This window comes from Carlito syrichta, unplaced genomic scaffold, assembly GCF_000164805.1.
Source record: "Carlito syrichta isolate Samal-C Ts95f unplaced genomic scaffold, Tarsius_syrichta-2.0.1 Scaffold303297, whole genome shotgun sequence".
NCBI classification, from domain to species: Eukaryota; Metazoa; Chordata; class Mammalia; order Primates; family Tarsiidae; genus Carlito; species Carlito syrichta.
Window position 1 is genome coordinate 330,263 of NW_007247393.1, and position 27,791 is coordinate 358,053.

The 27,791-nt window shown below is 41.0% G+C and overlaps 1 protein-coding gene across 1 annotated transcript in view; it reads right to left on the minus strand.

Moving 5' to 3' along the window:
* DNAJC24 (DnaJ heat shock protein family (Hsp40) member C24) overlaps positions 1–27,791 on the minus strand; it is a 58,872-nt gene continuing 31,081 nt past the window's right edge. Inside the window, exons 3-5 of the mRNA XM_008058335.1 lie at positions 15,567–15,705; positions 4,122–4,190; positions 1–441 (exon numbers count right to left, since the gene is read on the minus strand). Of these exons, the coding sequence (XP_008056526.1) occupies positions 311–441; positions 4,122–4,190; positions 15,567–15,705 (339 nt within the window). The 3' untranslated portion in view covers positions 1–310. The remainder of the gene's footprint in view (positions 442–4,121; positions 4,191–15,566; positions 15,706–27,791) is intronic.

A 27,791-nucleotide genomic window follows, 5' to 3' on the forward strand; every position in this document is an offset into this window, starting at 1 on the left:
TTCATATTAAGAAAAGTAACATTTTAATTCTGTATCAAGGAGAAAATGAAAGAATACAAAGTTATCAGGTGGGAACTTCTCACTAAATATAATTTATAATTCAAGTCCTTTTTGTGGCAACCTATAAATTTAAATTTAAAACTCAAACAACTGTATTTACTTTTGACTCATCTGAGGCAGTTTTTGCTTGGCAACTGCATCTTTTCTTTGCAAATAATGGGGCTAAAAACGTATTTTCTTGAATGGACAAGCTCAATGGCCTCTCATCTGGTTTGAGAACACAGTAAACGGTTCCAAGCAGTGAACAACTTCAGTTCTGATGAAGGAGTTCTATGATCAGTGAACACGAATCACAGGGAATCAGGTGAACTTCTTCTGCTTCAGCCTTGGAGACGCTGTAATTTCCACTGCATCGGCACCTCAGGTGGAAAGAATGATCATCTGCAAAAAAGCAAAGTCATGCTTCAAGTGCTTGCTGGTAACTGCTTCGCCAACACCTTTACACAGTGCACAGAGCATTGAAGAGACCTGCTAAACACAAGCAGCTCCATCAAGACAGATGTAGTTAAAGAAAAGCTGGAAAACATGTCTTACATGGGGCGGTGTTTCCAGAGCTTTCGTCATGAAAGAGTGCCAGAGATGGAGGAAGGTATGGGTCAACAGTCCAAGTATTCTGAGGCAAGGGTGATGCTCAGAAGCAACCCAAGAAGTTTATGTGAAGTCTGTTTTCTCTTGTCCTAAGGTTCTTCTCAACAGTGAACCTGCCTAAGATACCACAGTGAGGGAAAGAGATGAACAGCCCTGCCCGCCCCACCCTAAGGAGCACGCCTCTTTTGCCTGGTCTGTCCTTCAGAGAAGGCTCTGCTGGCTTATGTGTCCATCAGGTTCAACACTTGCTCACTTCTGTCCCAGCAGCGCACACTTCAAGAATCCTGACTCCAGGACGTAACACAGCGCCATGGCTTTCTCGCCCCATGGGGTATTGTGCGTGTATGTGTGTGTGTTTGGTGTTAACCGATGATATATGAACAAATGAGAAAATGCTGAAGTGTGATGCCTGCAGGAGGCAATCTGGTGCAGTGTTCAGCCTCCTCCTGGTGGGAGCTTCACATCTGTCATCTTCCGAGGAAGCTGAAGTGCCTGCGTCCTTTAACTTAAAGAATCTGACCCACTGGGTCCCTCCATTTTACTGTCTCTGAGAAGTAACTGTCACAGAAAATAGCTTACCGATCACATCTATTTTACCACTATCATAATTTTGTATTATGAAATAAGTCTCAGGACCTATGAGTTCCCACAATCAAATACCTTCATTATAGATCCTATATGTAGTTTTAAAAAGAAAATAATTCAACTGCCTTGTACCTCCTCCCAAGTTCAGCCTCAGAAAAATTAGCAATTAAATATTTAAAGCCAAACTTATGGACTTTTTTTTAAAATCAGTGAGAAAACATGAATTCATTTACCTAATCTTGCTCTCTAGTCTTCACATTGACTTTTTTCCCTATAAAGAAAAATTAATCTTAAATTCAAAATACAAACATCTTCCCTGTCTAAGCTAATAACATAGATGTACATGTGCATGTTTTCAAGGTGAACTGTTTCACTACTAAATTGTCTAGAATGTGCATATTCTAGCTATTGATTTCCCTAAGCCAAATCTCCCTCTCATTTTTTTACCACCTCAGTGAACACTGAGATACAATCTGAGGTGACATGTGCTTGGTAATGACACAGAGGACACCATGGCTGTGGAGTTTTGTCATAGATGACTCCAAATGTTAACATTCACACACCCTGTTACAATTTCTTCTTGTAGTAGTATCTGACCAGTAAGCTATTAATAAAATGGTAATCTTTGCAGAAATCGTCATTTTAAATATGCTGAATGAAGACTCACAAAGTGGCCAATTACATCAACAGACCCCACGGACAGGTGAGAGCCAGCTGCAGTCTCTCAGCAGCTCAGGAGCACCTTCTCAGCATCCTGAAACGCGTCCCTCCACACAGCTCGCAGCCCTTCCCTGAGCGGCGACAGCGCGGCTGTGTCTGTCCTGCAGGGCTCATCAGTTTTTCTCCTGTTCTGAATTCACCTTCCGAGGCAATTCTGAATCATTACACAGTTTTGTGTTTCCCCAGCTGATCACGCCTTTAACTCCATCTACCAATACTGCTCTGTTCAATTACAAAAAAAAACAAACAAACTTCAGTTCAAAACTTCTAGGGTTTGTTTTTAAATGTTCCTGTAAGTAGAATGGCTTCGAGGAGCTGCTGTCGGTGTATTCTCTCATGAGGATAAGAATCGCATCCATCTTCACCATTACAAAAACCCTTTAAATAAGGATCTAAGCATGTCCTAACCCTTTAAGATGGCTGTATCTGCCTATGACTACAGGCGGGATTCTCACGTGTCCACATAAACTGTCAGGTGTACTTCAGGGAGCCCCAGGGACAGCAACACACAGAAGATGGCTCCTGGTTGTTTCTGTTGTCCATTTCCTTCAAACATGCTAGCATTTTCACTTGTATCAGTCCATGTGTTTAGTGACTGAACAGATGCTAGAACCACCGACCCATGTTCTTAATTTAAAATCAAATCTCAAAATTATATTATTAATTATACTGCTAAAAGCTTAATCAAAAAGAAAAACTACAAAAAGCACTTCTCACTATTTCCACATTGTCAGGACTCATTCATATACAAAATGTATTAGCCATATCAGCTGCAACAAGAACTAGCTTGTTTAATAAGGGATTAAACACATATCAACATATATGTACATACCGATCGATAAGGAAACTATATTTCAAAAGCTATATCTAATAGGGCAGGTCTCTCCTACATAAGGTGACATCATGACATGTGTTGTCTTCCGACCACTGGGAGCCCCAGTTATAAAACCTCAACTTTTCCAAGTATTTACAACAACAAGAATTCAAGGATTTCATTTGAGCAGTGAGGGGCAGAATGGTCCCACAGGCAAAAATGTGATTCTCCTTCTAAGGTCATACAGGGCCCAATTCTTAAGAACGCTAAGTTAAGAATGTTCTACTAAAAAAGTAAGCTTAATTTCAGATGACTGTTTACCTTCTATACACTCTTATTAGAAAGTATTTAAAATTCTAGGAAATAGATTTTCTTCATTTGTCCAGAGAAACATGGAAGTGTGGTATTCATGACTTCCATTTAGAAAGGGTGTTTTCTCAACTTGATGTCTAACCAGAATAATTCAAGGAATTATCAGAAAAATGGAGAAATTAAATTGGATTTAAGTTTTAAAAATTTAATAATGGAAAAGTGAAAAAGTCATGACTTCATGATAGTTCAGGGGAAGTGACAGATTTTTCTTTTCCTCCTGAGAGATATCAGTACTAAAAAGACAGCTGGGTGCAGCGTCTCATGCCTATAATCCCAACACTTTGGGAGGCTGATGAAAGAGGAATGCCTGAGCCCAGGAGTTTAAGACCATCCTGGGCAGCATGGAGAGACCTCGTTTTTAGAATAAAATTTTAAAATGACCTGGGTATGGTGACACATTCCAGTGGTCCCAGTTCCTCAGAAGGCTGAGGCGGAAGGATCGCCTGAGCCCAGCGGGTGGAGGCTGTGGTGGCCATGAGTGTGCCCCTGCCTCTAGCCTAGGCAACAGACACACTGACTCAAAAAAAAAAAAAAAAAAAAAAAAAAAATCAAACTTCCATGTAGAGGAGCATTACATTACAAGCCCTGTCCTGACAGTTTATGGTGCTGTGTCAAGAGAAAATAAAATTCTAGGAGAAATTCCTCTCAACTATCAAGTCATGAAAAGAATTGTCTTCTTTGACTTCGTTTACTACACAGAGTAGTAACACAAACCAAAGTAATAAAAACAAACAAAATCCTTTTGAAACTTTATGTATGTAACATCTCATCAGAATAGAAAAGTAACTTAAAATGAGTCAAGCAGGGGACATCAATACAATAAATGAAATTAGAATTAAACACAAATACTCCAAACAGAAACACTAACACGTATCTACTACTTTTTAAGATTTCCAAATTGGGATATCCCAGTTTCTTTTATCTTACAGAAAAGTCCCAATAGTTTTTTTAACTGTAGGCAAGAAAGAAAAAAAATTCCAACCTTCATTCCAAGACATTTCTTCAAGATATACTTGGGCATCTACTGGTCCCGTATTTCTTAGGTCATCTTCTGTAAAATATAAAACAAGACACTTAATTCTGATGCATTCACTGTAAGCATGAAGAATGCTGAGAGGGCATCTCCAGCCTGGTAACTGCAGCTCTCATCTACCTTAGTACTTCTGACAGCAGTGTTAAAGCAACCTGACTTCAGCCGACTGGAAATCTAGAACATACCATTTCCTATAAACTTCAGTAGTCAAGATCTATCCCACCTTTCACAATTATACAACATAAAAAAGCATAAAGTCAATTTTGATGATTCTTATGATTAACTAGTGATCTCTCTTCCGTAACAAGGAAATTTTTTGTCAGATAAACTATACCAGCTAAGAAAGTGGTATGGAGTTGGATAAAATTAACCATATCTGAACCTTAGTTATAGTACTTTACCAGCTTTCTAACATTAGGAGTATCGACTTTTTCATCTCTAAGGTAAAAGTTCTCTCTTCCTTATTTACTTCAGGAGGGTTGCAGTTGACTGAATTGTGTCCCTCAAAAATTCCTATGTTGAAGCCCAAACCCACAATGTGACCTCAGGAATACAGCTTTTAGGAGGTAATTTAGGATACATCGGGTTTTAAGAGTGTGGTCTTATAGGAAGAGGGAAAGAGAGAGATCATTTTCCACACAAACCCACACATGGAGGAAAGGCTATGTGACAGCAGTCAGAAGGTGGCTGTCTGCAAACTAGGTAGGGAGCCCTCATCAGAAGCCAAATCAACAGCATCTCGATCTTGGACCTCCCACCCTCTAAAATTGTGCAAAATACATTTTGTTTAACCACCCAGTCTATGGCATCCTGTTATGGCAGCTCAGGCAGACTAACAGAAGGGTGTTCTTCCAAGCAAATGAGAGCAGACTAGAAGTGCTTTAAAGAATAAAGCTATAGCCAAATAAAAGGACGTTAATCACTTGATGTTTTTAATTACTTGCAAAAGAATAAAGAAGTTACAGGGAGAACTACTCTAATATTTCAGTGACCCCATAACACAGTTGCGTTGTGTTGGTGCTCCATTGCTGTTTCCTGACCAGCATTTTTGCTGCAGATGGAAGGTCCAAGGAGAACTGGAATTCCACCTAAATGAGATCAGTGGGCAGTCCACATAGCTAACGTTAGAAAGCTAGTAAGGAGTGTGTTTGTGAGCACTCTCTTAAAACAAGTGTCCTTTGGGACAAAGAAGGCAACTACAGGTATGAAACACTTGTCTCTGTTTTTAAAGGCATATTATATTCCCATATGCTTGTATCGTTCTTCTAGAAGCCAATGCTTTAACAACAAAAAAACCCTACTAAAATCCACTCCCCATCCCAATGAAATTTTCTTTAGCTGTCTCACTAGTCTCTTGTTCACTTGCTGAGAATGCTTCCCTTTGTTCCGTTGTGTGAATGCCTGCAATTTAATTATATTTAATAACTGCCTGTTCAAAATTTATTGTGGGTTACATAATTTTAAAATAGATGAAAAGATTATACAATATTTTGAACTCACCACAGTTTTCTATTATGTCAAATATTGTACCACTTCATATTTACTGGGTACCAATAGTCTATTAAACTGTCCCTAAAGCCCAAAGTTAGAGACTTTGGTTGTAGAGTGTTCCTCCATCTCTGTGTACCTTCTGAACAGCTTATGCAGAATGTTTATCAGTATGCTAAATATTTCTGAACAAAACAAAATTTAATTTCCACATTCTACATAAAGTACACTACTTTCTATATAGAATGTGAAAGATGTGCTATACAGGTATTTCTAATTTTTTAAAAAGTCTATCTAAAGGTCTCATGGATGAGAAAAAAATCTTATCATGTTTTAATTTCCTACTCAGAATGACTAGGCTAAAATGGGGGAATTAAACACTGGTTTAGCTTTGTGGCACTTAACATATCCTATTTAGAGCACCAAAAACAACAAAAAAGGTATAATTAATTTAAAACAAAGTTGCCACCATTCTATCTATCTTACAGATATTTTAAGTAATTCTGAAATCAACCAAAGCAAATCAGACAAGGCAGAAATAATGACAAGATGAATCAGCTTGATCTAACCTATCTTGAACATCTGAAATATAGTAGTTGTACAAAAAGACAACCCATTTATAAATATCCATCATGCCACTTTTATTTAAAAATAATAAATGAGGAATACCTTGTAAATATTAACGGCCAAGCACGCCAGCTTCCTATTGTTCGCCTTCTCTAGTAGGAAACTCTTGTTATTTCCACAGAGTTATTATTTCTTATACAGCCCTTTCTATCATTCCGCCTACTCAAAGAAGTGGCTTTTATATTTTCAGTATTATTTTTTCCTTACCTTTATGCACAGGAACTTTAGAGAGTTACTTATTTCTTGGTTGAAAGCTTAGGGCTAGGCCATATCTCTTGGCAAGTGGGAAAGTGGAATCCAAAAATGCAGAGTGCCTGGTGCAAGGTCAGAGTTAACAGGAGTGTATGAACTATTCTCATGTTCTATGGCTGGCTATACATCTGCACACTGACCTGTTATTCAGTACCAAAGGCACACAGTCTGAGTTTCTGTGGGAATTGTGGTGTCAAAAATCGGTATCTGACACAAACAATAACATACTGTGTGATTACCCATTACAAGAAATGTGACTGGCAAAGCTGCCCTGTGATAGGAGGGAAGGGGGAGTGACTGGTGGCTGGAAGAAGTCACAAGGGGCCCTCTAGTTAAGTAGGTGTGTTCACTGTAGAAATCCCGCAAGCTCTGCGCTTAGATCTGTGCACCACTCCGTACAGATGTTACACATCCATAAAAAGATGTGCAGGCTGTGCGTTCAGACTCCAGTGGCTACATGTGTCACAGGAAGAAGGAAACGGGAGAGCAGAAACTTCTAAGAAAGTGTGTGCTCTTTCAAAGGACGGTAACCTAACAACTTCTGAAAAAGGCTGGGCGTGATTAACTCCAGGGAAAATTGGATCCCTGGAGAAGCGTATAACGAGCAGACGTGGCACACACAAGTAAAAGGTGAACCTAAATGTGGGCGGTGGGGGGTGACCAAAGTCCTTTGTTGAGAGGCAGGTGTCAAGGGGACGGGGCAGCAGCGGACTCCCTGCCCCAGCCCCCACTACAACTACAAGGAAGGGCACAAACAAATCCGTGGGTTTTTTCTTTCCAAACAATGATCTCTGCTTGTCCACCACTGTGGTTATAATTAGAAAACTTAATGCTTTCCCAACCCCTAAAGTAACCCACAGGAACCCTGTAATTAGCTTTGATAATTGTCTACTAATCAGGCATGGTCTTTTCAAAACAGGTAAGTTACTTTTCTTTTGTAATATTACATATTATAAATATTTTGCTCATTGTAATGAAACATCTTAATAGGTATCCAGAAATGCAAATCCTATCTCCTAATGTTCTCCTGTTAACATGACATTAAAAATGCTGATAAAACATAATCTGGCTTGGAGACTGAGTAATCAAAGGAACAGATCCAAGATTTAAAATCTGGAATCTCTGCTACAGAATGGCAATGTGTACTAAAACAGAACAAATAAAAACCCATGACTACTTGGAGAGAAAAAGCACACTGCCTGGCATCTGGTTCCTCTACCTTAAGTCCAGCGACACGACGTGATTCCTGACTATCCGAAATAAATGGGCTCAACTTTTTCTTCAGAAGGTCCATTCACTTCCCGTGCTGTGCTCAGGAGCTGTCGACACGGAGACTCAAAACGTCCAAACGTGCTCACACGTAGAGAGCAGCGCCCCGCAGTCAGAGAGGCTCCTGGGGAATGCCGTGATACAATCAAGTCATGTATGTGGCAACTTGAAAAAGACTCTCTCGGCCTTAGAAGTGCAGGCCCTTCTGACCCTGTGCTCTACTGCAGTTGTCTGACAACAAGAAGTGAAAGAATGCTGGGCTTCATTGTCTCAACGGTGGGATCTAAGAAAACACTGGCAGGACTCATCAGAGAGGTTTATGAGCCTGCAATTCAAAGAGATTAAAAGGGAAATCTACGGAGATTCTTTCACACTGAAGAATAACATTAAATAACTATTAGCAGCTTGGTTCAGTAAAGCTTACTAGAGCTCTCGCTGGGTCATTCACAACTTTCCAAAAGAGGAAAGGTTTTCTTCAGCTCCATTTGGGAATCAATAAATATTCCTTACTTCTTACAAGACAATGGAATTCCAGTCTTTTTAAACTTCCTCCTAATGACAGTAAAACTTCTCACACAACTCTTTGTTTAATGTCTAAATCATTACACTTCCTAATCCCAGGACACTCTTCTATCTGTAGCTACAATTTTTTAAAAGAGTACAAACAAAATGAGGAGCAGCACAAAGCTACATGGGAGAGGAATTTAGCTTTATTCATTATGGCCCAGACATTTAGAAATCTCACTCTGCGCAATACCGACCAAAAGACCAAGCCCACCTGCAGCTCTGTCTGCACTGCTCTCGCGCGACAATGTTGTGGTATTCACGTGATCATCACATCACCAAAACGCTCTCAGTAATTCGTCCACTATTTATTTTTATGCCATTGCAAATGCTTAAAGCTTATGCTAAACTTAAAGACGTCTGCGTTTGCAAATTAAAAGCAAAGAGCAGTGTCTTGCTGTCTTAAAACCAAGTAATTTAAATAATTGCCTCATTCTTAAAAACCATTTCACTACACGTAATTACGTTTCTCATTTAGGAAGTGATGCAGGTCATCAGTTTCCTTGTCTTTAACATGTCTCTGCTCTTGGAAAATTCTGTACCTTGATAAGAGACTGAGAAGCAGGCACCATTCCATTTGAAACCTGTTCATCAAGTCATAAAGCCTTGTAATCCTCTCAAGCGTCAACAACGGCAAGGCTTTCCACACTGAAGAGAAACGACCAGCTTGGAGTTTCTCAGGAACTTGAAGAACTGTGGAGCGTTTATGAACTGGATGCCAACCCCGTGCATGGAAGGCGCTCAGGAAACTCCAAAGCAGAGTTCCTTCCATGCCACTCGAGAGCTGGGGGAACAGCCACAGAAGCAGGTGTGGATCTTGTTCTGACCCTCAAAATGCCTCCTGCTTGACTATTTGGAGCTAGAAACTGTAGACTGTATACAACTTTTGCAAAACTTGGAAGCCTAGCACAGTAATTGAGACAAAAAGGCCTTGAATTCCCCCTATCCATGACTAGCTGTGTGACCTTAGTCAAATTACTTAACCGATCTGAGCCTTAGGCTCATTCTCAGGAAAACAGACACTAACATCCTCCTCACAAGGTTGGTGAGCAATGTTTGAAACAATGAGCACAGTCCTAGTACTTAGTAAGTGCCAGCTATTTAACTGTTATTATCTCATAATGCCTGTGTCGGACTGTCTCTATCAGACCATAAGAGACTGTTTTCTTCAAGTACCACCATGTAGGAAGGCAGCAAACTTGACTTTGGATCTTAACCGTGTTAGGAAGCCGAATGCACTACGCTACGCAGGTCCCACTAAAACTGACTCGGTGTTACCAGATAGCCACAGTCTGTGTAATTTTTTAGTATCAAACACAGAACCAAAAAATAGAGAAACCAGGGAAAAAAATTTTCACAATAATGTTGCAGATTAAATTCCGAGGGTAGAAATGATGGATTCAAGTATCGAGGAAGGCTGAGGGTGGCAGGGAGTGGGGCTGGAAGAGGTGAAGGGACTCGAGGGGGTCCTTGAACCAAGAATAAGAATCAAGAAGGGAAGGTGAGCCCAGTCCTGACAGTCTAGGCAGACGTCTGGGAGCCTGTGTGGCACCAAAGAGAAAGCCCACATTAGGTTTGCAGTTGGTAATGAAGTTGGAAAAAGTAACAGGGCCGAGCTTAAAAGTTTGTGTCCCACTGAAACTCCAGGTGATGGGAGTGGTGTTGGGCGGAAGTTGAAGACCCAGGTCCTTTACAGAGGAGTGGGAAGAAAGCACGCCAGGTCCCTGAAGATGGGGAGGGCTGTGGAGATGGCGGCAGCAAGAAGGGAGGCCTATCGCAGCGGTGGAGACTGGCTAGTGTGAGCCTTAGTCCAGGAAGACTGCTGTGGTAGCTGCGGACTTGAGACATCACGCAGAAAAAGCATTAGAAAAGAAGAGGAGTCAACTGACATTTCAGATTCACTCACTGTAAAAAGAGCAAAGCAGAAGTTACCAGAGTGTAATATGAAACCAAGGTTTCAAGTCTAAAGAGAAAAAGGTGACCTGGTCCTGATTTTTGGTCCGCTGCTTTCAGTTGGGTCAAAGTAGAAATTGGGAGAGAGTTTAAAGTTGGAAAGCAAACTTCCTAAAATCCTACCTTTTTCCATGATGAAATCAGAACTCCCACGTGTGGTTCCAGAATCGGAACTATAATCTTGCCCAAAGATTTCTAGAGCATTACTTGACACTAACCAAATTTTTATTCAAAATCCATGAGAATGTGCTTAAGATACATTTTTGTTGCAAAAACAGTCGTTTGCATTCAAGCACAGGTAGCAAAGAATGTGAGTGGCCACCTTGTGACAAGTAAGCTGAGGTGGGGGCCCTCGCAGCAAGTCTGGTCCACCCTCTCTCCTCCCTCCCGAGATAAAGCTGGGCCCCAACTGTCCAGATGCATTTTCCGCATCATCTCACATATTGACTTTTCTCAGCAACAGTCACCAAAAAACACCCTGCTTGCCGCTTATCTTCCAGTTTCACCTGAAGCAAATTTTTACAGCCAATCTTGAAATTCCTAAAATCAAATGACAAACTAATATGACCATAAATGGAAACCCAAATCCCACTAATTCAAGTATTTTTGTAAGGGTCAGTTTTAGGACATAGTTACACAAATACCTACTGGCCAAAAGCCATTATTCCTAACAGTTAACCCAAATTTATGTTATCTACGTTTAAAAGTATATTGCTTCCCTTCTTAAGGAGTTGTGTCTTTAACATGATCCTGCCTTTCATGAAGGATACTATTTTGAGGTTAAGAAATTACTTGTTGATTGAGCTGTCTGAAACATAAACACTAGTGGGGTTGGAAGATATGTTCCTCATTTGGTTCAAGATTCATTTGATGATCTTCTACCCCCAAATATTTATCCCAATAAAGAAACAAAGGGGCAAAGTGAATTGTGTAATCAAAGCCGGAAATGACCTCCTGGATCCCGCTAAGGAAAGGAGCTGATTAGCTTTGAGCAAAGGCGCCCGCCCAGCCCCCTTCTGAACCAGGCTGTTTGGGGTATCCAAGTACTAGGTCAAATGTGTGGAGTGAAGGTTCCACACTGCTAAAATAACTCTCTAACAGAGAACCAAGCTATATCTAACATAAAGTAATACATCAGCAAGGATTCTGAACACATCTTTTTTAAACATCATTAATCTGATTAACTTTATTTGAAGATTTGTTACTCTTCAGGTCACAGAGAAGTAACTTAACTCATAAGCTGTGTCACTCTGGAGAGCCACTGAGACACCAGAGATCTGTGTGACTGTCACATTACAAAGCTATTGAATCATGATCTCTATTATCTTCCCATGATATACTTCTGATGTGTTTTTAATGTGCTTAATATACGAGAAAACTCCCCACAAGATTTTTAAAGGCACCAAAGTCTATTCAATATTATTCATGTGAACATTTTATAAATCCTGAAGTGGTTTTCCAAAGTGCTTATCTGGTTGAAATGCAAAGCCTGGTCTTGAATAACTACATGCCTTTCAGGGGAACACTGGAAGCAGCCTTAGAAACAATAAGGTAAATATGCCAACTGGAACTAATTGATTAAGTTCACTAGTCAGCATTGCTTTCAAAATGTATAATCTCTGGGAACTGATTATTACTCATCCTCTTCTTAGATTTGCTCTTCTTCAGCCAACACTGCCCTAAAATGTCAACTAAGAATACAGAAGTAGAAATGAGGTTGGAAAAAAATGTATGTGCCATACACTTTAGGTGACTTACCCTAGACGATCACTTTTTCTTTATTAGGGATAATTCATTTGATAACTTCTTTTAAAAAGCAAAGAAACATGGATGCTAAGGATGCCTGGAAACGATCTTTTAGATAAATATATGGCTGTGGGCATACTGATGAGACTTTACTCACACCAAGCACCAACTTGGAGCTGTGAAACAGAAGAAAGCACTCAAGATCAGCCATTTCCTCCCTCCTTCCCAAGTATTTCAGAGCTCAAATTCATGTTATACTGCAAGTTAATGGTGGGCAGGAAACAAACATATTTAAAGCATACCCTATGAAAATAAAGTTTTACAACGAACTATGCCACGTGCAAAAGTAGTTCTGTATAACAAAGCTCTTCCATGCCCCCAGGGGGTGACCCAGAAAAAGAGTGCTTTGACCTGGTTATAACAAACTCCCTCTCTCTCGGTAACCTATCCTAGTCTTTAACAAATTATCACTCTCAAAGGTTTTTCTTCTATCAAATCTAACTCTTCACTGCCAGAAGTTCAAGTTCATTTCCTTTTGTTGAAGAGCTACTTATTGAAGATGAATCAAGAAGAAAAAATTAATATCAGTATTCAAAAGAAAGAACAATATCAAAGTAGATTATGAGACTTTTTTTTAGAAAACAGCTCTGGTATGGAAAGGCTAAAAACAAGTTATATTTGGATACTCTTATCTAAACAGTAGGCCAAGCTCCATTTAAAATTAAAACAGATTTGGACTCTCTGGTGAAGGAGGAAATATTTAGTACTTAGATCTGAGGTACTAAAGTGTCATGAAAAGTTGTATTTCTACTGTCCTTCTAGAAAAGTTTGATTCAGTAATCAGCCACCTGAAAAACTTGCAGAGCAAACTGATATTACAGAAATCCCAAGCTATTTATCTGAATCGTTAATCGGGCCCAACTCTCACTTCTTTGGTTTGCCTGAATTTCACTGTGACCTCATCAATGACCAACAAGAGTCCCCTGTGATACAGGCAGGCCACAGGTGCATCCATTAAGGGCTTAACACCAAGGGCTCAGAGCTCAAAAGAAATCCACAGTTCCAAGGACTTCTCAAAGACAATGAGAAAGGCTTGAATATGTTGATTATTTCCTCTTCTAACATTTCTGAAGGCTCCCATCATGCAACTCCATGCTCACTTTTCAGCCGTTTCCTATTTCTTTCCAATGCTTGCCTGCTCCACCCTATAGCTTAAAAGAATAGTTTATGATTCCTGATCCCTCCCTACCTCTTTCTCTTTGGACAGTCAATTTCACTGATATGGTCTTAATAGTACACAAGCTGTGGCATGACAAAAATGTGCATACCCTATACTCTTTGGGGCACAGTTTTGTGTGAGTTACTCTTATCTTAAGCAAACTGGCACTCCACACAGTAAAGACTAGCAAAGATGTGCAACAACACCATGAGAGAGTCATGCCTCCAGCAGAGTCTGGTGGCTTTAGGAACATAGATTTCTTCTGACACACAACACATTCATGTGTGTTGTTTCAATACTCATGTGAAAGAAGATTTAAAAGATATATCTATGGATAGAGCTTATCATCAATGAAGCCACCTCTACATTATTTTGCCAGAAGTACAAATACATTTACAAAGTCAATAGGTCAGACAATGCTCATGGGTGCACCCAACAGAAGTAGAACCCAATATCCTAGCCATAAGTGAAAATTAATCCAAATCATTTGCAAAGGTACACTCATCAGGTTCTTAATATTAAAAAAAAAAAATTAGCTCATCAGCTTTTATAAAAGTAGTAAGGCCTTCTTTAGAGCTGATTAGTTCTATAAATAAACTACTATTAAAAAACAGTACGCCGGGCCCGGTGGCTCAGCCCGTAATCCCGTGCCTTTGGGAGCCTGAGGTGAGTGGATTGCCTGAGCCCGCGGGTTTGAGACCCACCTGGGCAGCGAGACTTCATCTCTACAATAAATCAAAAAATCAGCCGGGCGTGGTAGCGCATGTCTGTAATTCCGGTTACTCGGAAGGCTGAGGCAGAAGGATCGCTGGAGCCCAGCAGGTGGAGGCTGCGGTGGCCGGGAGCGGCCACTGCACTCCAGTCTGGGCAACAGAGTGAGACTCCAACTCAAAAAAAAAACAAACCAAATACAAGGTTGGGCACAATGGCTCATACCTGTAATCTCAGCACTTTGAGAGGCCAAGGTGGGAGGACTGCTTGAGCACAGGACTTTGAAACCAGCATAGCCAACATAGCAAAACCTCATCTCTACAACAAGCAAAAAATTACCAGGGCATGGTAGTACATGCCTGTAGTCGCTGCTACTCGGGAGAGGCACCTCCTTGAGCTTGAGGAGGTCAAGGCTGTAGTAAGCTGTGATGGTGGTGCCACTGCCCTCTGGCCTGGGCGACAGGGTGAAACCCTGACTCTAAATACAAACATACATACAGACATACATACATACATAAACAAATAGTTCAAGCCTTTTCACACAAAGGTATTACATGCAGCCTATAAGAAATACTGAATTCTACTGGTACAAATGCCTCTAAAAATAAATATGGATGTGTTACAAGTATCATTGTCTTTATTATCCTGTAATGCTATTTTTAATGCATTAAAAATAAAGCTTTGCTTCTCAAATCACAGTAGCAAGAACCTTCAAATCGTCCTGTGAGGTCTGTGTAGGGCAACCGGGGTTTCGATCACTATCTACAGAGACAGTAGCTTTTACCATCACATCCTAGTCGGGGCTGAGCCTGATGTGCCGCTGGAGAGAGCAACTCTGTGTTTCCCCACAGGCTGTAACTGATTATTGACTTCCCCCGTTAGCATGTGGGGTGCATATTGAAGGCTCACATAGAAGGGGGGGGGGACTTCTGTCCCAAGGCACTGCTGAAAAACAGCCTATCACTTCGTGTAACTGCAGCCCATGTGTGACAAACCTGACCTACATTTCTCCCTTTCTTTCTCACAACTGTTTGTCACTGTTTTAAGAAGGTATTTTCTAAAAGGCACAAAAGAAATGACTTTTAAAACAGTTTGGGTAATGTGCATTCTTAAAATCTCATTGATAACAATTTCATAAGGAATAATTTACCCTGGAGATGGTCACGAACTCAGCCTAAAATGAGCTCCAAGACAAAAGAACGCTTTATGGAGTTACCCTGTAGAGTATCTTCATGTAGACTGCATTTATGCAGAATGGTCTTGCGAGCACTCCCGTTAACATTTTAATGCATACATATTAAATTTAATAAAAAGAAGTTTTTAAACACATAAGGCATATTAATTAGAAATGTGTAATTAAACGTTTTCCAGCAGTTACCAAAGGCCGCTTTTAGGGCGGCATTCTACTCGCGGAGCTACCTCCTCGCGGACACACCATAATCACCGCGCAGACTAGGGCGTAATTAAAGACAAAGGCGGGGCGGGGCGAAGGCGGCAGCCGGCGCGCGGGGAGGGGAGGAGCTACGGAGGGCGCCGGCGGGCGGGCCCCTCCCCCGGGCACCTACCGCGGCGCCGCAGGTCGTACTCGCGCCTGGCCTCGGCGTTGCCCAGGACTTTCCACGCCCGGCCGACCTCCAGGAACCTCTGCGCGCTCCGCTCCGCGGCTCCTGCGGGGCCCTCTGCGCGCTGCTTGTCGGGATGATGCTGCGGTCAAGAACAAGGGGTGGTGAACACGGAGGCCGAGTGGGGTCGCAAGGAGAGGGCCGCCTGAGCTTCCGCTGCGCGAAGGTGAGGACGAGGCTGGGACGCCAGGGCAGGGAGACAACAGTGCTGGGCACAGGAGACCACTGCCAGGTGAGCCAGACCACTGGAAAGGCTGGAAACCCGCCGGCGACACGATCTGTCTCAACCTGCAAGACAAACCACCTGGATGATCCGCTCATGGAATCACGGGTCTCATGGGCAGTTTACCTGGAGGGGGTGAGGAACACAAACAGCAAGCGGTCGCGCCGAGAGCCCGGGAAAAGGGCGGGGCCCCGAGCCGGTGGAGAGGGCTTCCCCCCCCCACGCGCTCGGCGCTTGGGTCACTACAAGACGGACTTTTCCTAGGACACTAGATTATCTGAGCATCAGTTAAAACCAACACATCCAATTATGAATACAGAACACCTTTCGTCGTCTTCCCCAGCCTCGACATCGTAAAAATTGTACCTCCCCAGACACAAACCTGTATTGAAAACTGGCTATCCCGGGTCAGATTTGTCAGAAACAACTTTGGAAAACTCAGTAACACATCTGAATATAAATTAACTCACTGAGGCGCCTTTCTTATATGAGTTTTCGTAGTCTAACAGATTTTTCAGAATGCTTTCAATATGCAGTCATTGCTTCAAACTACATGGTCAAAAACAATATTTTATGCCAATTCATCTTTTTTTTTTTTTTTAAGAGATGTAGTCTCGCTCTGGCTGGCACCCAGGCTGGAGTGCAAGTGGCACGATCATAGCTCACTACAGCCTCACACTCCTGGGCTCAAGCAATCCTCCTGCCTCAGCCTTCCACAAAGCTAGAACTACAGGCATGCACCACCACACCCAGCTAATTTTAACTTATTCTTTGTAGAGACAGGGTCTCACTCTATTACCTATGCTGGTCTCCAACTCCTGGTCTCAAGAAATCCTCCCACCTCAGCCTCCCAAAGTGCTAGGATTACAGGCACAAGCCGCTGCACCAGCCTGGCACTTCACCAGCTTTTACATGCTGATGAAAATGTAGTTTGCTGAATAGGCACCCAATGAGCATCACTCGGACTGCTTCCTTCCTGCCTCTTCTTCTGTGTTCTCTGTGGCTATTCCCTTCTCCTCGAATGGCTCCGAAAGAATCAACATGTCATTGCTTTTCAGCACTCTCTACAAAAAGGTTATCTCAATTTAGAGACATCTCACTTAAATAATGGGGGGAGGGAAGGCACAGTAGCAGATATTCGGATATGCAAATTTGTACTTACTCTCAGGTAAATAAGGAACCACTTGATAGTATTTATCCAGAATTTTCAACCAACAATTTACTCTAGAAATGTTATCTAGGAAAGAATACATTTTAATTTTGAAAGTAAATTTAGGAATTTCCTTTGAAAGAAGAACAGTTTTTATTTATTTCTCACTTTTTATCCCCAGGGTTTTGCAATAAAACAGGCAAATGTCATGACATATCAATGTGGTTGGTTCATATATTCATCATTTAAATTCTGTCACTGACTGCTTCACAGATATTGAAAGAGCACAAAAATTTACAAGTACCATGTGATTTATTATCTAAGTTGCTAAGGCCAATGTCTCTCAGTAAACTGTGTCAAGTAACAGGGAGTCAATCCAGATCGTCAAGTAGGTAAGTTTTTAATTCTATCAGGGACTCCTGCTTTTAGCAGGGACCCTCTTCTAGCCAAGCCAAAGCTGTTGTGATCTCCAGTTTCGCAGAGCGAGCATCAAACATGCTGGACGGTCGATGATGGGCCAAACGAGGAGAACCAGGCTTCCACTTTCCCTTCGGCAAACTCCCTCTCTGCCTATGCCAGGTTCATCCGTCACCACCACGTAGATAAACGCGTCAACAGAGCCACTGAAGGAAAGGAAGCTAAGGCTTCAGCGATTCATCTTTGGCTGTGATTTATCTAACACTCCTCCTCCAAGTTATTCCCGTGCTGAGGTTTTGGCCTCCCCAGCGTTGGGATGGCTAAGCCATATCCCAAAGCCCAGATGGCGCTGGCTGCAGTGAAGTTCCCTAGCTCCCCCCACGCCTCTAACGCTGTGTGAAGAGACTTGTACGATAAGCTTGGTATGACTCAATGTTATCACACGCAACATAGTCAAATATGCCAGTACACATGTAAGCTACATTTGCATGTGAAAACTCTTCATCAAAGTGCTGCAAGCATTAAGTAAGACCCTGGAGAAATCATTCTAAACTTCTGGCTACAGAATGGAATTGTGAATAGTAAAAGGTAGATAATTTCTAGTAAGCAAATACAGAAAATCTAGTGGTACAGTGAACAGAGCAGGTTAGGCCTGATCATGCACAAGCCTAACCAAGAAAGCCCCGCAAAACCAGGATTTAGTGAAGCAAAAATTATTGCCAAATGTTGTTATGAGTCACACAGCAGTTCTACTATAGTCACAGCACAATTCAATCTCTTTCCTTAATTTGGTATTTTCCTTTTTACTATTCGAAATAAGTAGTTCACCATCTTTTAAGTCTACTCTGTTGCACCCCTAGAATTTAATACCATTCCATGACATCCATTTAATGGATGCATTCCATTAAACAAATGGCAATTATAACAAGAAAATATGTATGTCACTTGGGGTGCTTAAAGCCTCGGTCCAATCTGTTCTGAAGCAACTTCCTTCCAGCGCAAAATGAAGGTCTAAAAAAGGAAAGAACAGTCTATGATAGGTGGATAAAGGCCCCAAAGATAACAAGTTCTAATATCAATGCTGCTTTACTTATTAAAAGAGAATTCACAGGTGTGATTAAATTAAAGATCTTAAAGTGGGGAGATCATCCTGGAATATCCATCCAGTTGGGCCCCAAATGTGATCAGTGTTCTTGTAAGAAAGAGGCAAACATGGAGGAGAAGGTGATAAGAAGACAGTGCTGTGAGAGATCTGAAATGCTGCCCTTGAAGACTGGAGTGAAGTGGCCACAAGCCAAGGAATGCCTGCAGCCACCAGAAGCTGGCAAAGACAGAAAATGGACTCTCCCCGGAGCCTCCCAAGGGAGGGAAGCCCTGCCAACACCTTGATCTCAGCCTAGTCGTAGTGACTTTGGACTTCTGTTCTCCAGAACCATGAAGGAAAAAAATGACTGTTGTTTTAAGCCACCAAGTTTGTAGTATTTTGTTTATGCAGCCATGAGAAATTAAAACACAACCCAAATATGTGTATGATTTAGAGCTGAACTATAACAGACACTGCAAGTTTTTGAGAAGCTTCAACTTCAAGGGCTACTAATAAAATGGTGTCCATGTTAAAATCTCGCATTATTCTCTGCTGCCAGTGGGAAAACAAGCCTCTAATCCTATGCTTCCAGACCTTCCCATCTTTTTTCTCCTATTTCTAACTCTGACACTTCATTTGGGAGGCAGGCTCACTTGTTATCACCTGAAATACCAGTTGCTTTCCTCTTGTTGTCAAGACTTAGTTTATTCCTTGCCCTTAGCTTCCTTTAATCCTCATTAGCCTATCCTTCCCTCTCCAGGGAACAAAACTATTCCCACTAAATTCATTCAATTATCAAATGAAGTCGGATATGATCTAAAGTACTCTGTATTCTAGGAACTTACTATATAATGAAGGAACAAGGAACAGTCATTAAATACACACACACCCACACACACACACCCACACCCACACCCACACCCACACCCACACCCACACACCCACCAATCAGGCACAGTAGCTCATACCTATAATCCCAGCACCCTGGGAAGCTGAGGCAGGAGTATCATTTGAAGCCAGGAGTTTAAGACCAACCTGGGCATCAACAACAACAAAATTAGCCAGGTGTCGTAGGGTATGCCTGTAGTCCCAGCTACCCAGGAAGCTGAGGCAGGAGGATTGCCTGACTGAACCCAGAAGGTCAAGGCTGCCGTGAGCCATGATCTCGCCACAGCACTCCAGCCTGGGCAACAGAGAGAGACCCTATCTCTATGTAACAAAACAAAAAAAAAAAAAAGGAAGACAAAATCTAGATTTCCTCATAATCTCAGAAAAATGCCAGCTGAATCTTACAAACAGGGAACTCTGAGGATAACATTCACCAATCAAGTACAGAAAATACCAATACCCTTTAATTAGCAGAACAGATATGTTCTAAAATTACTGTTGCAAAGTTTACTTATTTTAACTGACTTTCATTTTCTTTCAGTACTAAATTGAAATACATTTTGCTGGAGTTGGGAGAACTTAGTGTCTTGGAAGCAATAAATGCCAAAAAAAAAAAAATCAGCAAATCTCACAACAAGCAATTAGAAAATAAAATTTGTAAAAGTTACCATTAACAATAGCATTAAAAAAAAAACTTTGAAATAAGCCACAGATTATTTAGGACTTCTACATCGAAAACTACAAAACACCACTAAAGAAATCAAAGATCAAAACAAATGGAAAGAAAAAACATTCCTGGATGGGAAGATTTATGTCCATTTTCCCTCAACTGACACATTAGTGCAATCCCTAGCAAAACACCAGCAGTAATCAAGACTGTAGTGCTCCCATAAAGACATGAAAATAGATCGAGGAGACGGAACTGTGTGGCCGTCTCCCAAGCTGCACTGCCAGCCTGAGATCCACATGGGGGCAGAGGATGCAATAGCGTCCAGAAAGGGGAACTCGGTGATGCCCAAAACTCGGGGATGCCAACAGCCAGGGAGCTCCAAGGAGTGTTACAGTTCACAGCTCTCCTAGTTACAGCTCTTGCTTGGAGAATCCCAAGTTCTTGTCTCACGACCAAGAAGAATAAGGGCACGGACACCAAAGAGTGAGCAAAATGAAGAAAAGCTCTTGGCAGCGAAAGGGGACCTGAAAGTGGGTTGCCAGCAACACTCTCCTTTCTAGGAGTGTTCTTATTTGCATCTTATCCACCCCTTTACTTTCTGCTGCTTCCTGGTCTCAATTCTTACTGCACAGGTTGGTCTTGTCAACAGTTATTCCATCTTGATTATTACCCATAAGCACCACAGAAAAGTCCACGGGAGGTGGGGGGGTCTGGGTGTTAAACTGCAATGCAAAGGTCAAGTTAATGATATTAGAACGAACTTGCATCAAGTAGGGGCATTTAGTTGAGCCACACTGCGCCTGCATCTGAGGTGGGACAGTCCCTACTGAGTAAACATCCAGGTATAAGAGGAAGTTCTTAACCACATTTTTAACTGCTAGTTGCATGACACATGCAGTGCAGGGGGTATTCCCATGGGTGTTACCTTTCCCCAAGACCCTCCCCCTTCTATCTGCCTAACAAACCTCTAACTATCTCCTCTCTCAATAGCCTAGAAATAGATCATACATATATCGTACATACATATAGTAATTAACTTTCAAAAAAAATGTCACCGCAATTCAATGAGAAAAGGAAAGTATACAACAAACAGTTTTGAAACTACTGAAAATTCAAGGAAAAAAATAACTTCAATCCCTATCTCATTCTATACACAAAAATTAATTCAGGATGAAGCACAGAAACAAATGTAAAACACAGAACCATAAAGCTTCTAGAAGGCAACAAGAAAATATCTTTGCCCCTTTGGGTAGGCACAGATTGCTTTGACAGAAAACAAAAGGAATAAACTATATGACACAAAACTGATAAAGTGAACTTCATCAAATCAAATTTTAAAACTTTCCACTCATCAAAAATTTCACTAAGAAAATGAATAAACAAGCACAAACTGGGAAAGCACCCCAGCTACATATATTTTTTAACAAAAAGACCTGTTAAAAAATATATGTAGCTGGGGGAAATCCTATAAATCAATAATAAAAAGCCAAACTAATAAAAAATCAGAGGAAAAAAAAATCAAGCAATTCTAAAGTAAACTGATGAACAGATCATGTGCACATGAACTCGTGTTCAAAGTTTTTCATTAGTCATTAGGAAAATGCAAATTAAAAGCAAAATGACATATAACTACACACCTAACAGAATGGCTAAACTAAAAAAACTGATAACACCAAATGTTGGCAAGAATGGGATATAACGGGAACTATCATATACTGCTGGCAGTAAATTATTTGACAGCTGCCTGTAAAGTTACACATACATTCACACCATGACCAATAAAATAGAGAAAGAGACATCCACAGAAAGATTCAGTAAAGAATGTACTAAGTCTTACTCATAACAGCCCAAAACTGGAACCATAAATGTCTATCAATAGGAGAATGGATACACAAATTTTATTAAATCCACAGGAAGAAATACTACTCAACAATAAAAAAGCATAAATTATGATATACTCAATAATGTAAACAAATATCTAAAACACTGTGTTAAGCAAAAAAAGCAAGAACAAAAAGAGTGCAATCTACTACTATAGGACTACATGGACATGAAATCCAAATTCATGAAAATTTAATCTGTGGAGACAGAAACCAAAGTTGGTTTCCAGGTGGAAGTGGGAGTAGAAACAAGGAAGGGAACATGAGGGAAATTTCTAGAGGACTGGCAATGTTCTGTATCTCATTTGGGGTGATAGTTACATGCTATCAAAATTCATCCAACTTGAACACTTAAAATCTGTACATTTTTCACTATATGTTGACCATATCTCAATAAAAAAAATCTTCAGACATGTCTAAATTTTAAAAAGAACTTAGTAAACTGCTATTTTACTACTCTCAAATGACTCGGCTTTATGACCTAAGTAATTGCCTTAGATTTGGAAGAAAGTTTTCAGATACATAAAATTACATTCTTTAAATTCCCATGCCATTTACTGAGAATAAGAAAAATGAACATGAAGACTAGATTACAAAACTGTCTTGATATAAAAATAGATCATTTATGATACTACAAAATATATTCATAAAATAATGCAATATTTTAACACGATTGGTATTGTTTCCTAACTAACCAATTAGCTCATTAATAACAAATTATGAAATCTTAATTCTCTGAGATTTTACGGCAATGGGCTATCCAATATGGAACATTTTATTTTGATTTTAAATGTGAAGTCTAAGTGCTTTCTAAATTACTACTTCCGGAGTGACTTTCACAACGTGTCACTTCAGTGCTACTCAAAGTGTGGTCCTCAGATGGTCACCAGCATCACGTATTTTCGGGCCCCACCCCAAGCCTTCAGAGGGGGCTTCAGACTCTGTTTCATCAAACTCTCCAAGCAATTTCTAAGCACCCTGAGGCTCAAGAAGCACACTGGTGGCCGCTACTGCTTAAAATATGGGAAGTTAAGTGCAAGTTAGAAGATGAGTGCTTCATAAACATTCTCCTGTGACAAACGCACCCTCCAAGTGCATATACCAGTAAAGCGGAAATATAAATGCTGAGCAACACTGTTCGATTATGTTAACCTATAACACCACAATGAAAATTACATTAAGTGTTCCAAGTCAGAAGTTTTTTTTATATTTGATACTTTTGTTGACTAGTCATAAAGGCCAACTTCTTCATTCCATTGTCTGTACTGACAGCAACTTATTTCTCTGATGAACAAGCTGATGAAATCTGAACAACATGCCAGTGGTATCTTAACCTGTTGGCCCTTTTTTTTTTTTCCAAGAGGGGGTTGTAATTTGTTACCAGCCTTCCCCTACTTGAATACACCAGTGGCATCTACTGATAGGTTCAGCACAGAGACAAATGGTTTTCAACTAAAAGAGAAAACATGAAGTTGTGTAAGTTGTGAAAATAGCACAATAAAATACGGTATAAAAAGTCTAGCAATGTCTAAAAGGTTTTAGTGAAAATTCTGTGTTCATTAGCTCCAAATGGTCTTTTCTGTTGGCAAAACAACATATAAAGTCAAAATGAAATGGTATTTCTTTAAAGTAAATGCATAAGAGTGCTTGATGGTAAACTACCCACATACGTTAATTCTTGACTACATACTTGTGATTGTGCTGTTTTGATTTATAAAATATTGACTGCAAATAAGATGTATCAACCATGAAAAGGACTCTGGGCAAATCTGACTAAACAAACATCCCCAAATAGGCTGATATTTGATGTCTCCATGTAGCCCCTGAGGACACAGCACTTTGGTTTTTCCTATGCATTAACAGAAGTTTAGCATCATTGCTAGGATGCCAGCTCTCTGCCTCTAGCTTCAAACTTCCTTAAACTGTAGAACCAAATCTCAAAATCCCTTCTAAAAGTCATCTTGTCAGCAACTACAAATTCAACACATTCAATACCAAGTGATTATACAGACTCTAAAATTAGTTCCTCCTCCTGCTGAACTCCTTACTCTGTTAAAAGCACCATCATTGCTCAATAAATGCTGAATGATGGAGGTGGGGGGTGTCCTAATAATCCAGGCTACCTTATATTAGGGTGACCTTCCCTTCTCTCCTCCCATGAACTGCCAAATCCTGTAGATTCTACCTATAACACGTCCTTTTGATTCCCAACACCAAGCCTAGTTCAGAGGGTCTCAACATTAGCTCCTGCCTAGCCTCCAGCAATTGTCTCACCTGCTTCCAAGGTCACTCGCCTTACAACTCTTCCATGTCATTCTTCAGCCTATAAATTTTAAATGGCAACCACTGAATAATGGATTATAGCCATATTCTTTATCCTTTCAAGTAGAAGCCTATATAAAAGCACCCCAGCCTACCATTCCAGCTTTATCTATTACAAATATGAGATAACACTGAATATAAACACTGATCTTAACTATATCCGCATCTGTGCAGAGATTAGCACAGTGACTCCATGCACAAGTACCCTTCATAAATACTTGTGTATTTAAATCGTGCATGTTTAATGCTTTCCCCAAAAGCACGAAATCTGAAACTCATCTATTGTAGCCAGTGCTGGCTGGTAGGAGGACAAACTGCAGGTTTAATCTGAGCCTACACTTCTGAGTCATTTCTGTCATACTCTTTCCTAGTGAACGGCTCTTTACTAGGTCATTGTGTTAAGCTGACACTATACACAGATACGACACGGGAATGTGCTTTAGCCTAATGGTCATCCTTCAAATACTTTTCAAATTGAGGAATGAGATACAGAGTAAACAAACACTAAGGAATGCACTCAAAAGAATATATTGGAAAACAAGTGGATATGCTGCTGCTATATAGTTTGAATGTTTGTCCATTGCCAAACCCATATTGATGAAGACCATTGCTGAATTTCCGTGATATCACAGTAGATACACATTCCAAACAGTTACTACTGAGGAATTTCAAAGAGAAGCACAGAAACATGGAATAGAAGCTTATTATGAGTTTATCTAGAGTTCTCATGCTTTTGTGGGTCTAGTCATCACTATATTCTGAGGTACTCATCACTTCTAAAGATAATAAAAACTCATTTCTTTGGACATCTATTGTGAAACAAAATTGAAACAGTCAATTCGAGACAAGTATATGAGTAATAAGGCATCAGTAATTCTGACCACAATATCTGACTAATAGAACAGCATTCCCCAACATTTCTCCTCATGAAGAACTGCCTCTGATCTACCAACATGTAAAACATAGGCTCTATTGAAATGCTTTATGAGAACCATAGATTCTTACTTCGTGATAATTTGGTAAAAACCAAGGACCTTTCTCCCAAAAATGTTTATCACATCCCTAACTTCTCTCTTCCCAAAAGAAGACAAAGAAAAAAAGACAACTGTTCAGCCACTAAAAGTTAATTCCAAATAACTCTTTGCTCTTATTCTTCAAATACTGTATATGATATTATAAAATGCATACAGTCTTAGACCCCCTTCCTGACATGCAGCTGCTAAAAACCATTAGAGGCTACAAAGTGATGTTATTTTTGCATGCTAATGAGCTGACTGAGGGCTGGCAGCCCTGGGCAGTTTCAGGATGGGGCTGGTCACTGGAAACACCAGGGCATGATGGGGGGGTTGGGACTTTCAGCCCACCCTCCCCTCCTCTGGGGAGGGGAGAAGATCTGAAGGTTGAGTTGTGAGCAGTGTAAACATGTTTGTGGTGTCGCTGGCGTAAATAAACCTGCTTTATAAACGTCACAAGTAAAAAAACTTACAGTAAGCTAAGGGCAATTTACTACAGAAAATGCATTTTTGTATAAATGCAGTGTCACCTGAGTGCACAGTGTTATCAAGTCTATAGTGGTGTACAGTAATGCCCCAGACCTTCCCGTTCCCTCCCGCTCACTCACGGACTCCCCCAGGGCAGCGTCCAGCCCTGCAAGCTCCATTCAGGCCCCATACAGATGGGCCACTGTGTATCTTTCACACCATGCTTTTAAAGTACCTTTTTTAGGTTTAGGTACACAAATACTTACTGTCATGTGACATAGGGCTGCTCTACTCAGTGCAGCACCCCACCACGCGGTGTCGGCCTGTAGCTCGAGAGCAGCAGATTAGAAGCATAGCTGTCTGGACCACCATATACGGAGGATTGGCATAAGTGCATGCCGCGATGTTTGCACCAGGATGAAACCACCTAAGGACACATTCTCAGAACCCGTCCCATCAGAAAGTGATACGGCTTACATGGTGTAAAAAAATACACACACACACACACACACACACACACAAATATATGCTCTCCTAGAGCTCACGATTTGGCTCCATAACATAATGGCAGTCCTTACTAAGAAATCACTTACATTTACTTATATTAGAATCCTACATATAACATAGTTCCATGGTCCTTGGAGAAAGCCTTGAAGGGCGGTTTCAGTGCAATTCAGTCAGCCACACTAGCAGAACTAGACAAAGAAATGTACATCCCTTTAGTCTACCAAGATCCCTACGGATCACCTCCCTTCTCCAAAAGAGCCATGTATACACCACTGTTATTTTTCAAGCAAGCCCTTGTTCTTCTGAACGTATTTTTAAGATTTCTGCTTGATGTTGCTGTAATGCCAGCTGCTTTGCAAGAGACGGAAGCAGTAAACTCACACTGGGATTATTGGTGGGTCCGAGAAGGAGCAAAAGTGGAGGAAGTGAAAGAGGGGGAAGCAGGTAGGTCGGAGGGGCAGACAGAGGACATGGAAGAGAGGGAGGTAGTGAAGAAAGGGGAGGTAGCAAGAGGAAGGGGAGGGGAGAACAGAGAGGAGGAGGCAGAAGAGGAAGAGAAGAGCAAGGGAAAAAGAGCAGGGATGACAGAACACTGACGGGAGACAAAGCTAGGTGATATTTCCAGCAGGTATGGATGGTTCTTGAAGAACAGGTAGATGTACAGCGACTGGGTCCACACAGATGAAGAGATGCAAACAGTGGGAAGGTGTGTGGTTATTTCAGGCCACGGAAAGCCATGGCAAAATCTTTTCAAAACCACAACTGCTTGTCATTATAGAAACAACAGACCTTAAACTGAGATGTACTAACTCTGCAACATAATCCTGTACCAATTCCTTTTGCTAGTACCATCTTTTTTCTCTTCTGAACATATGCAAGCATAGTAATCCCCGTTCCTTCACAACTGTACATAAGGCAAAAAAATACTGTGCAGTGGGTTACCAAATATCCAATTCAGGTGTAAACCCAGATGCCCTCCCACACACGCATACCATCAAATCGAATCAGGCTGTTGACAGCCTCAACGTGAGCTTCGGAGAGAATTCCAAGATGACACCCCACCTCCATCTCCTCATGGGCGACTGGCTTACTCCACCTCCTCTCTGGGTTCAGGGAAGACAAGCAGTCTATATAACGAAGGTCTTATGAAGCGGATGCCAAGCCAGAGCCATCCCTGGTGGACAGAAGTGGTGATGTGCACTCACAGACTCTGCAGAGTGGCTCTCCTGCAGCCACCTGGAGCTTGCTCTGTGGCCACCAAGGCCATCAGGTACTAATTAGGCAGCGTGTTCTGTCAACGCTTGCATGCTCTTCTCTTATTAACTGATCACTCTGCCATATTAATGGCACTAGCACAGTGGCCTTGTTCCCTCAAGTGCTTTACCCCTGAGACAGAAAGTAAAGAAGGCATGAGAAAGAAAATGTCACAAATTAACTTTGCCTGTCTCATATTTAAATCAACACTAAAACTGTTTCCTATAAAAGTTATGTATTTCTCTCATTGGCAGAAATATTCCTGTGGACCTAGAATGCACACATTTTCCTT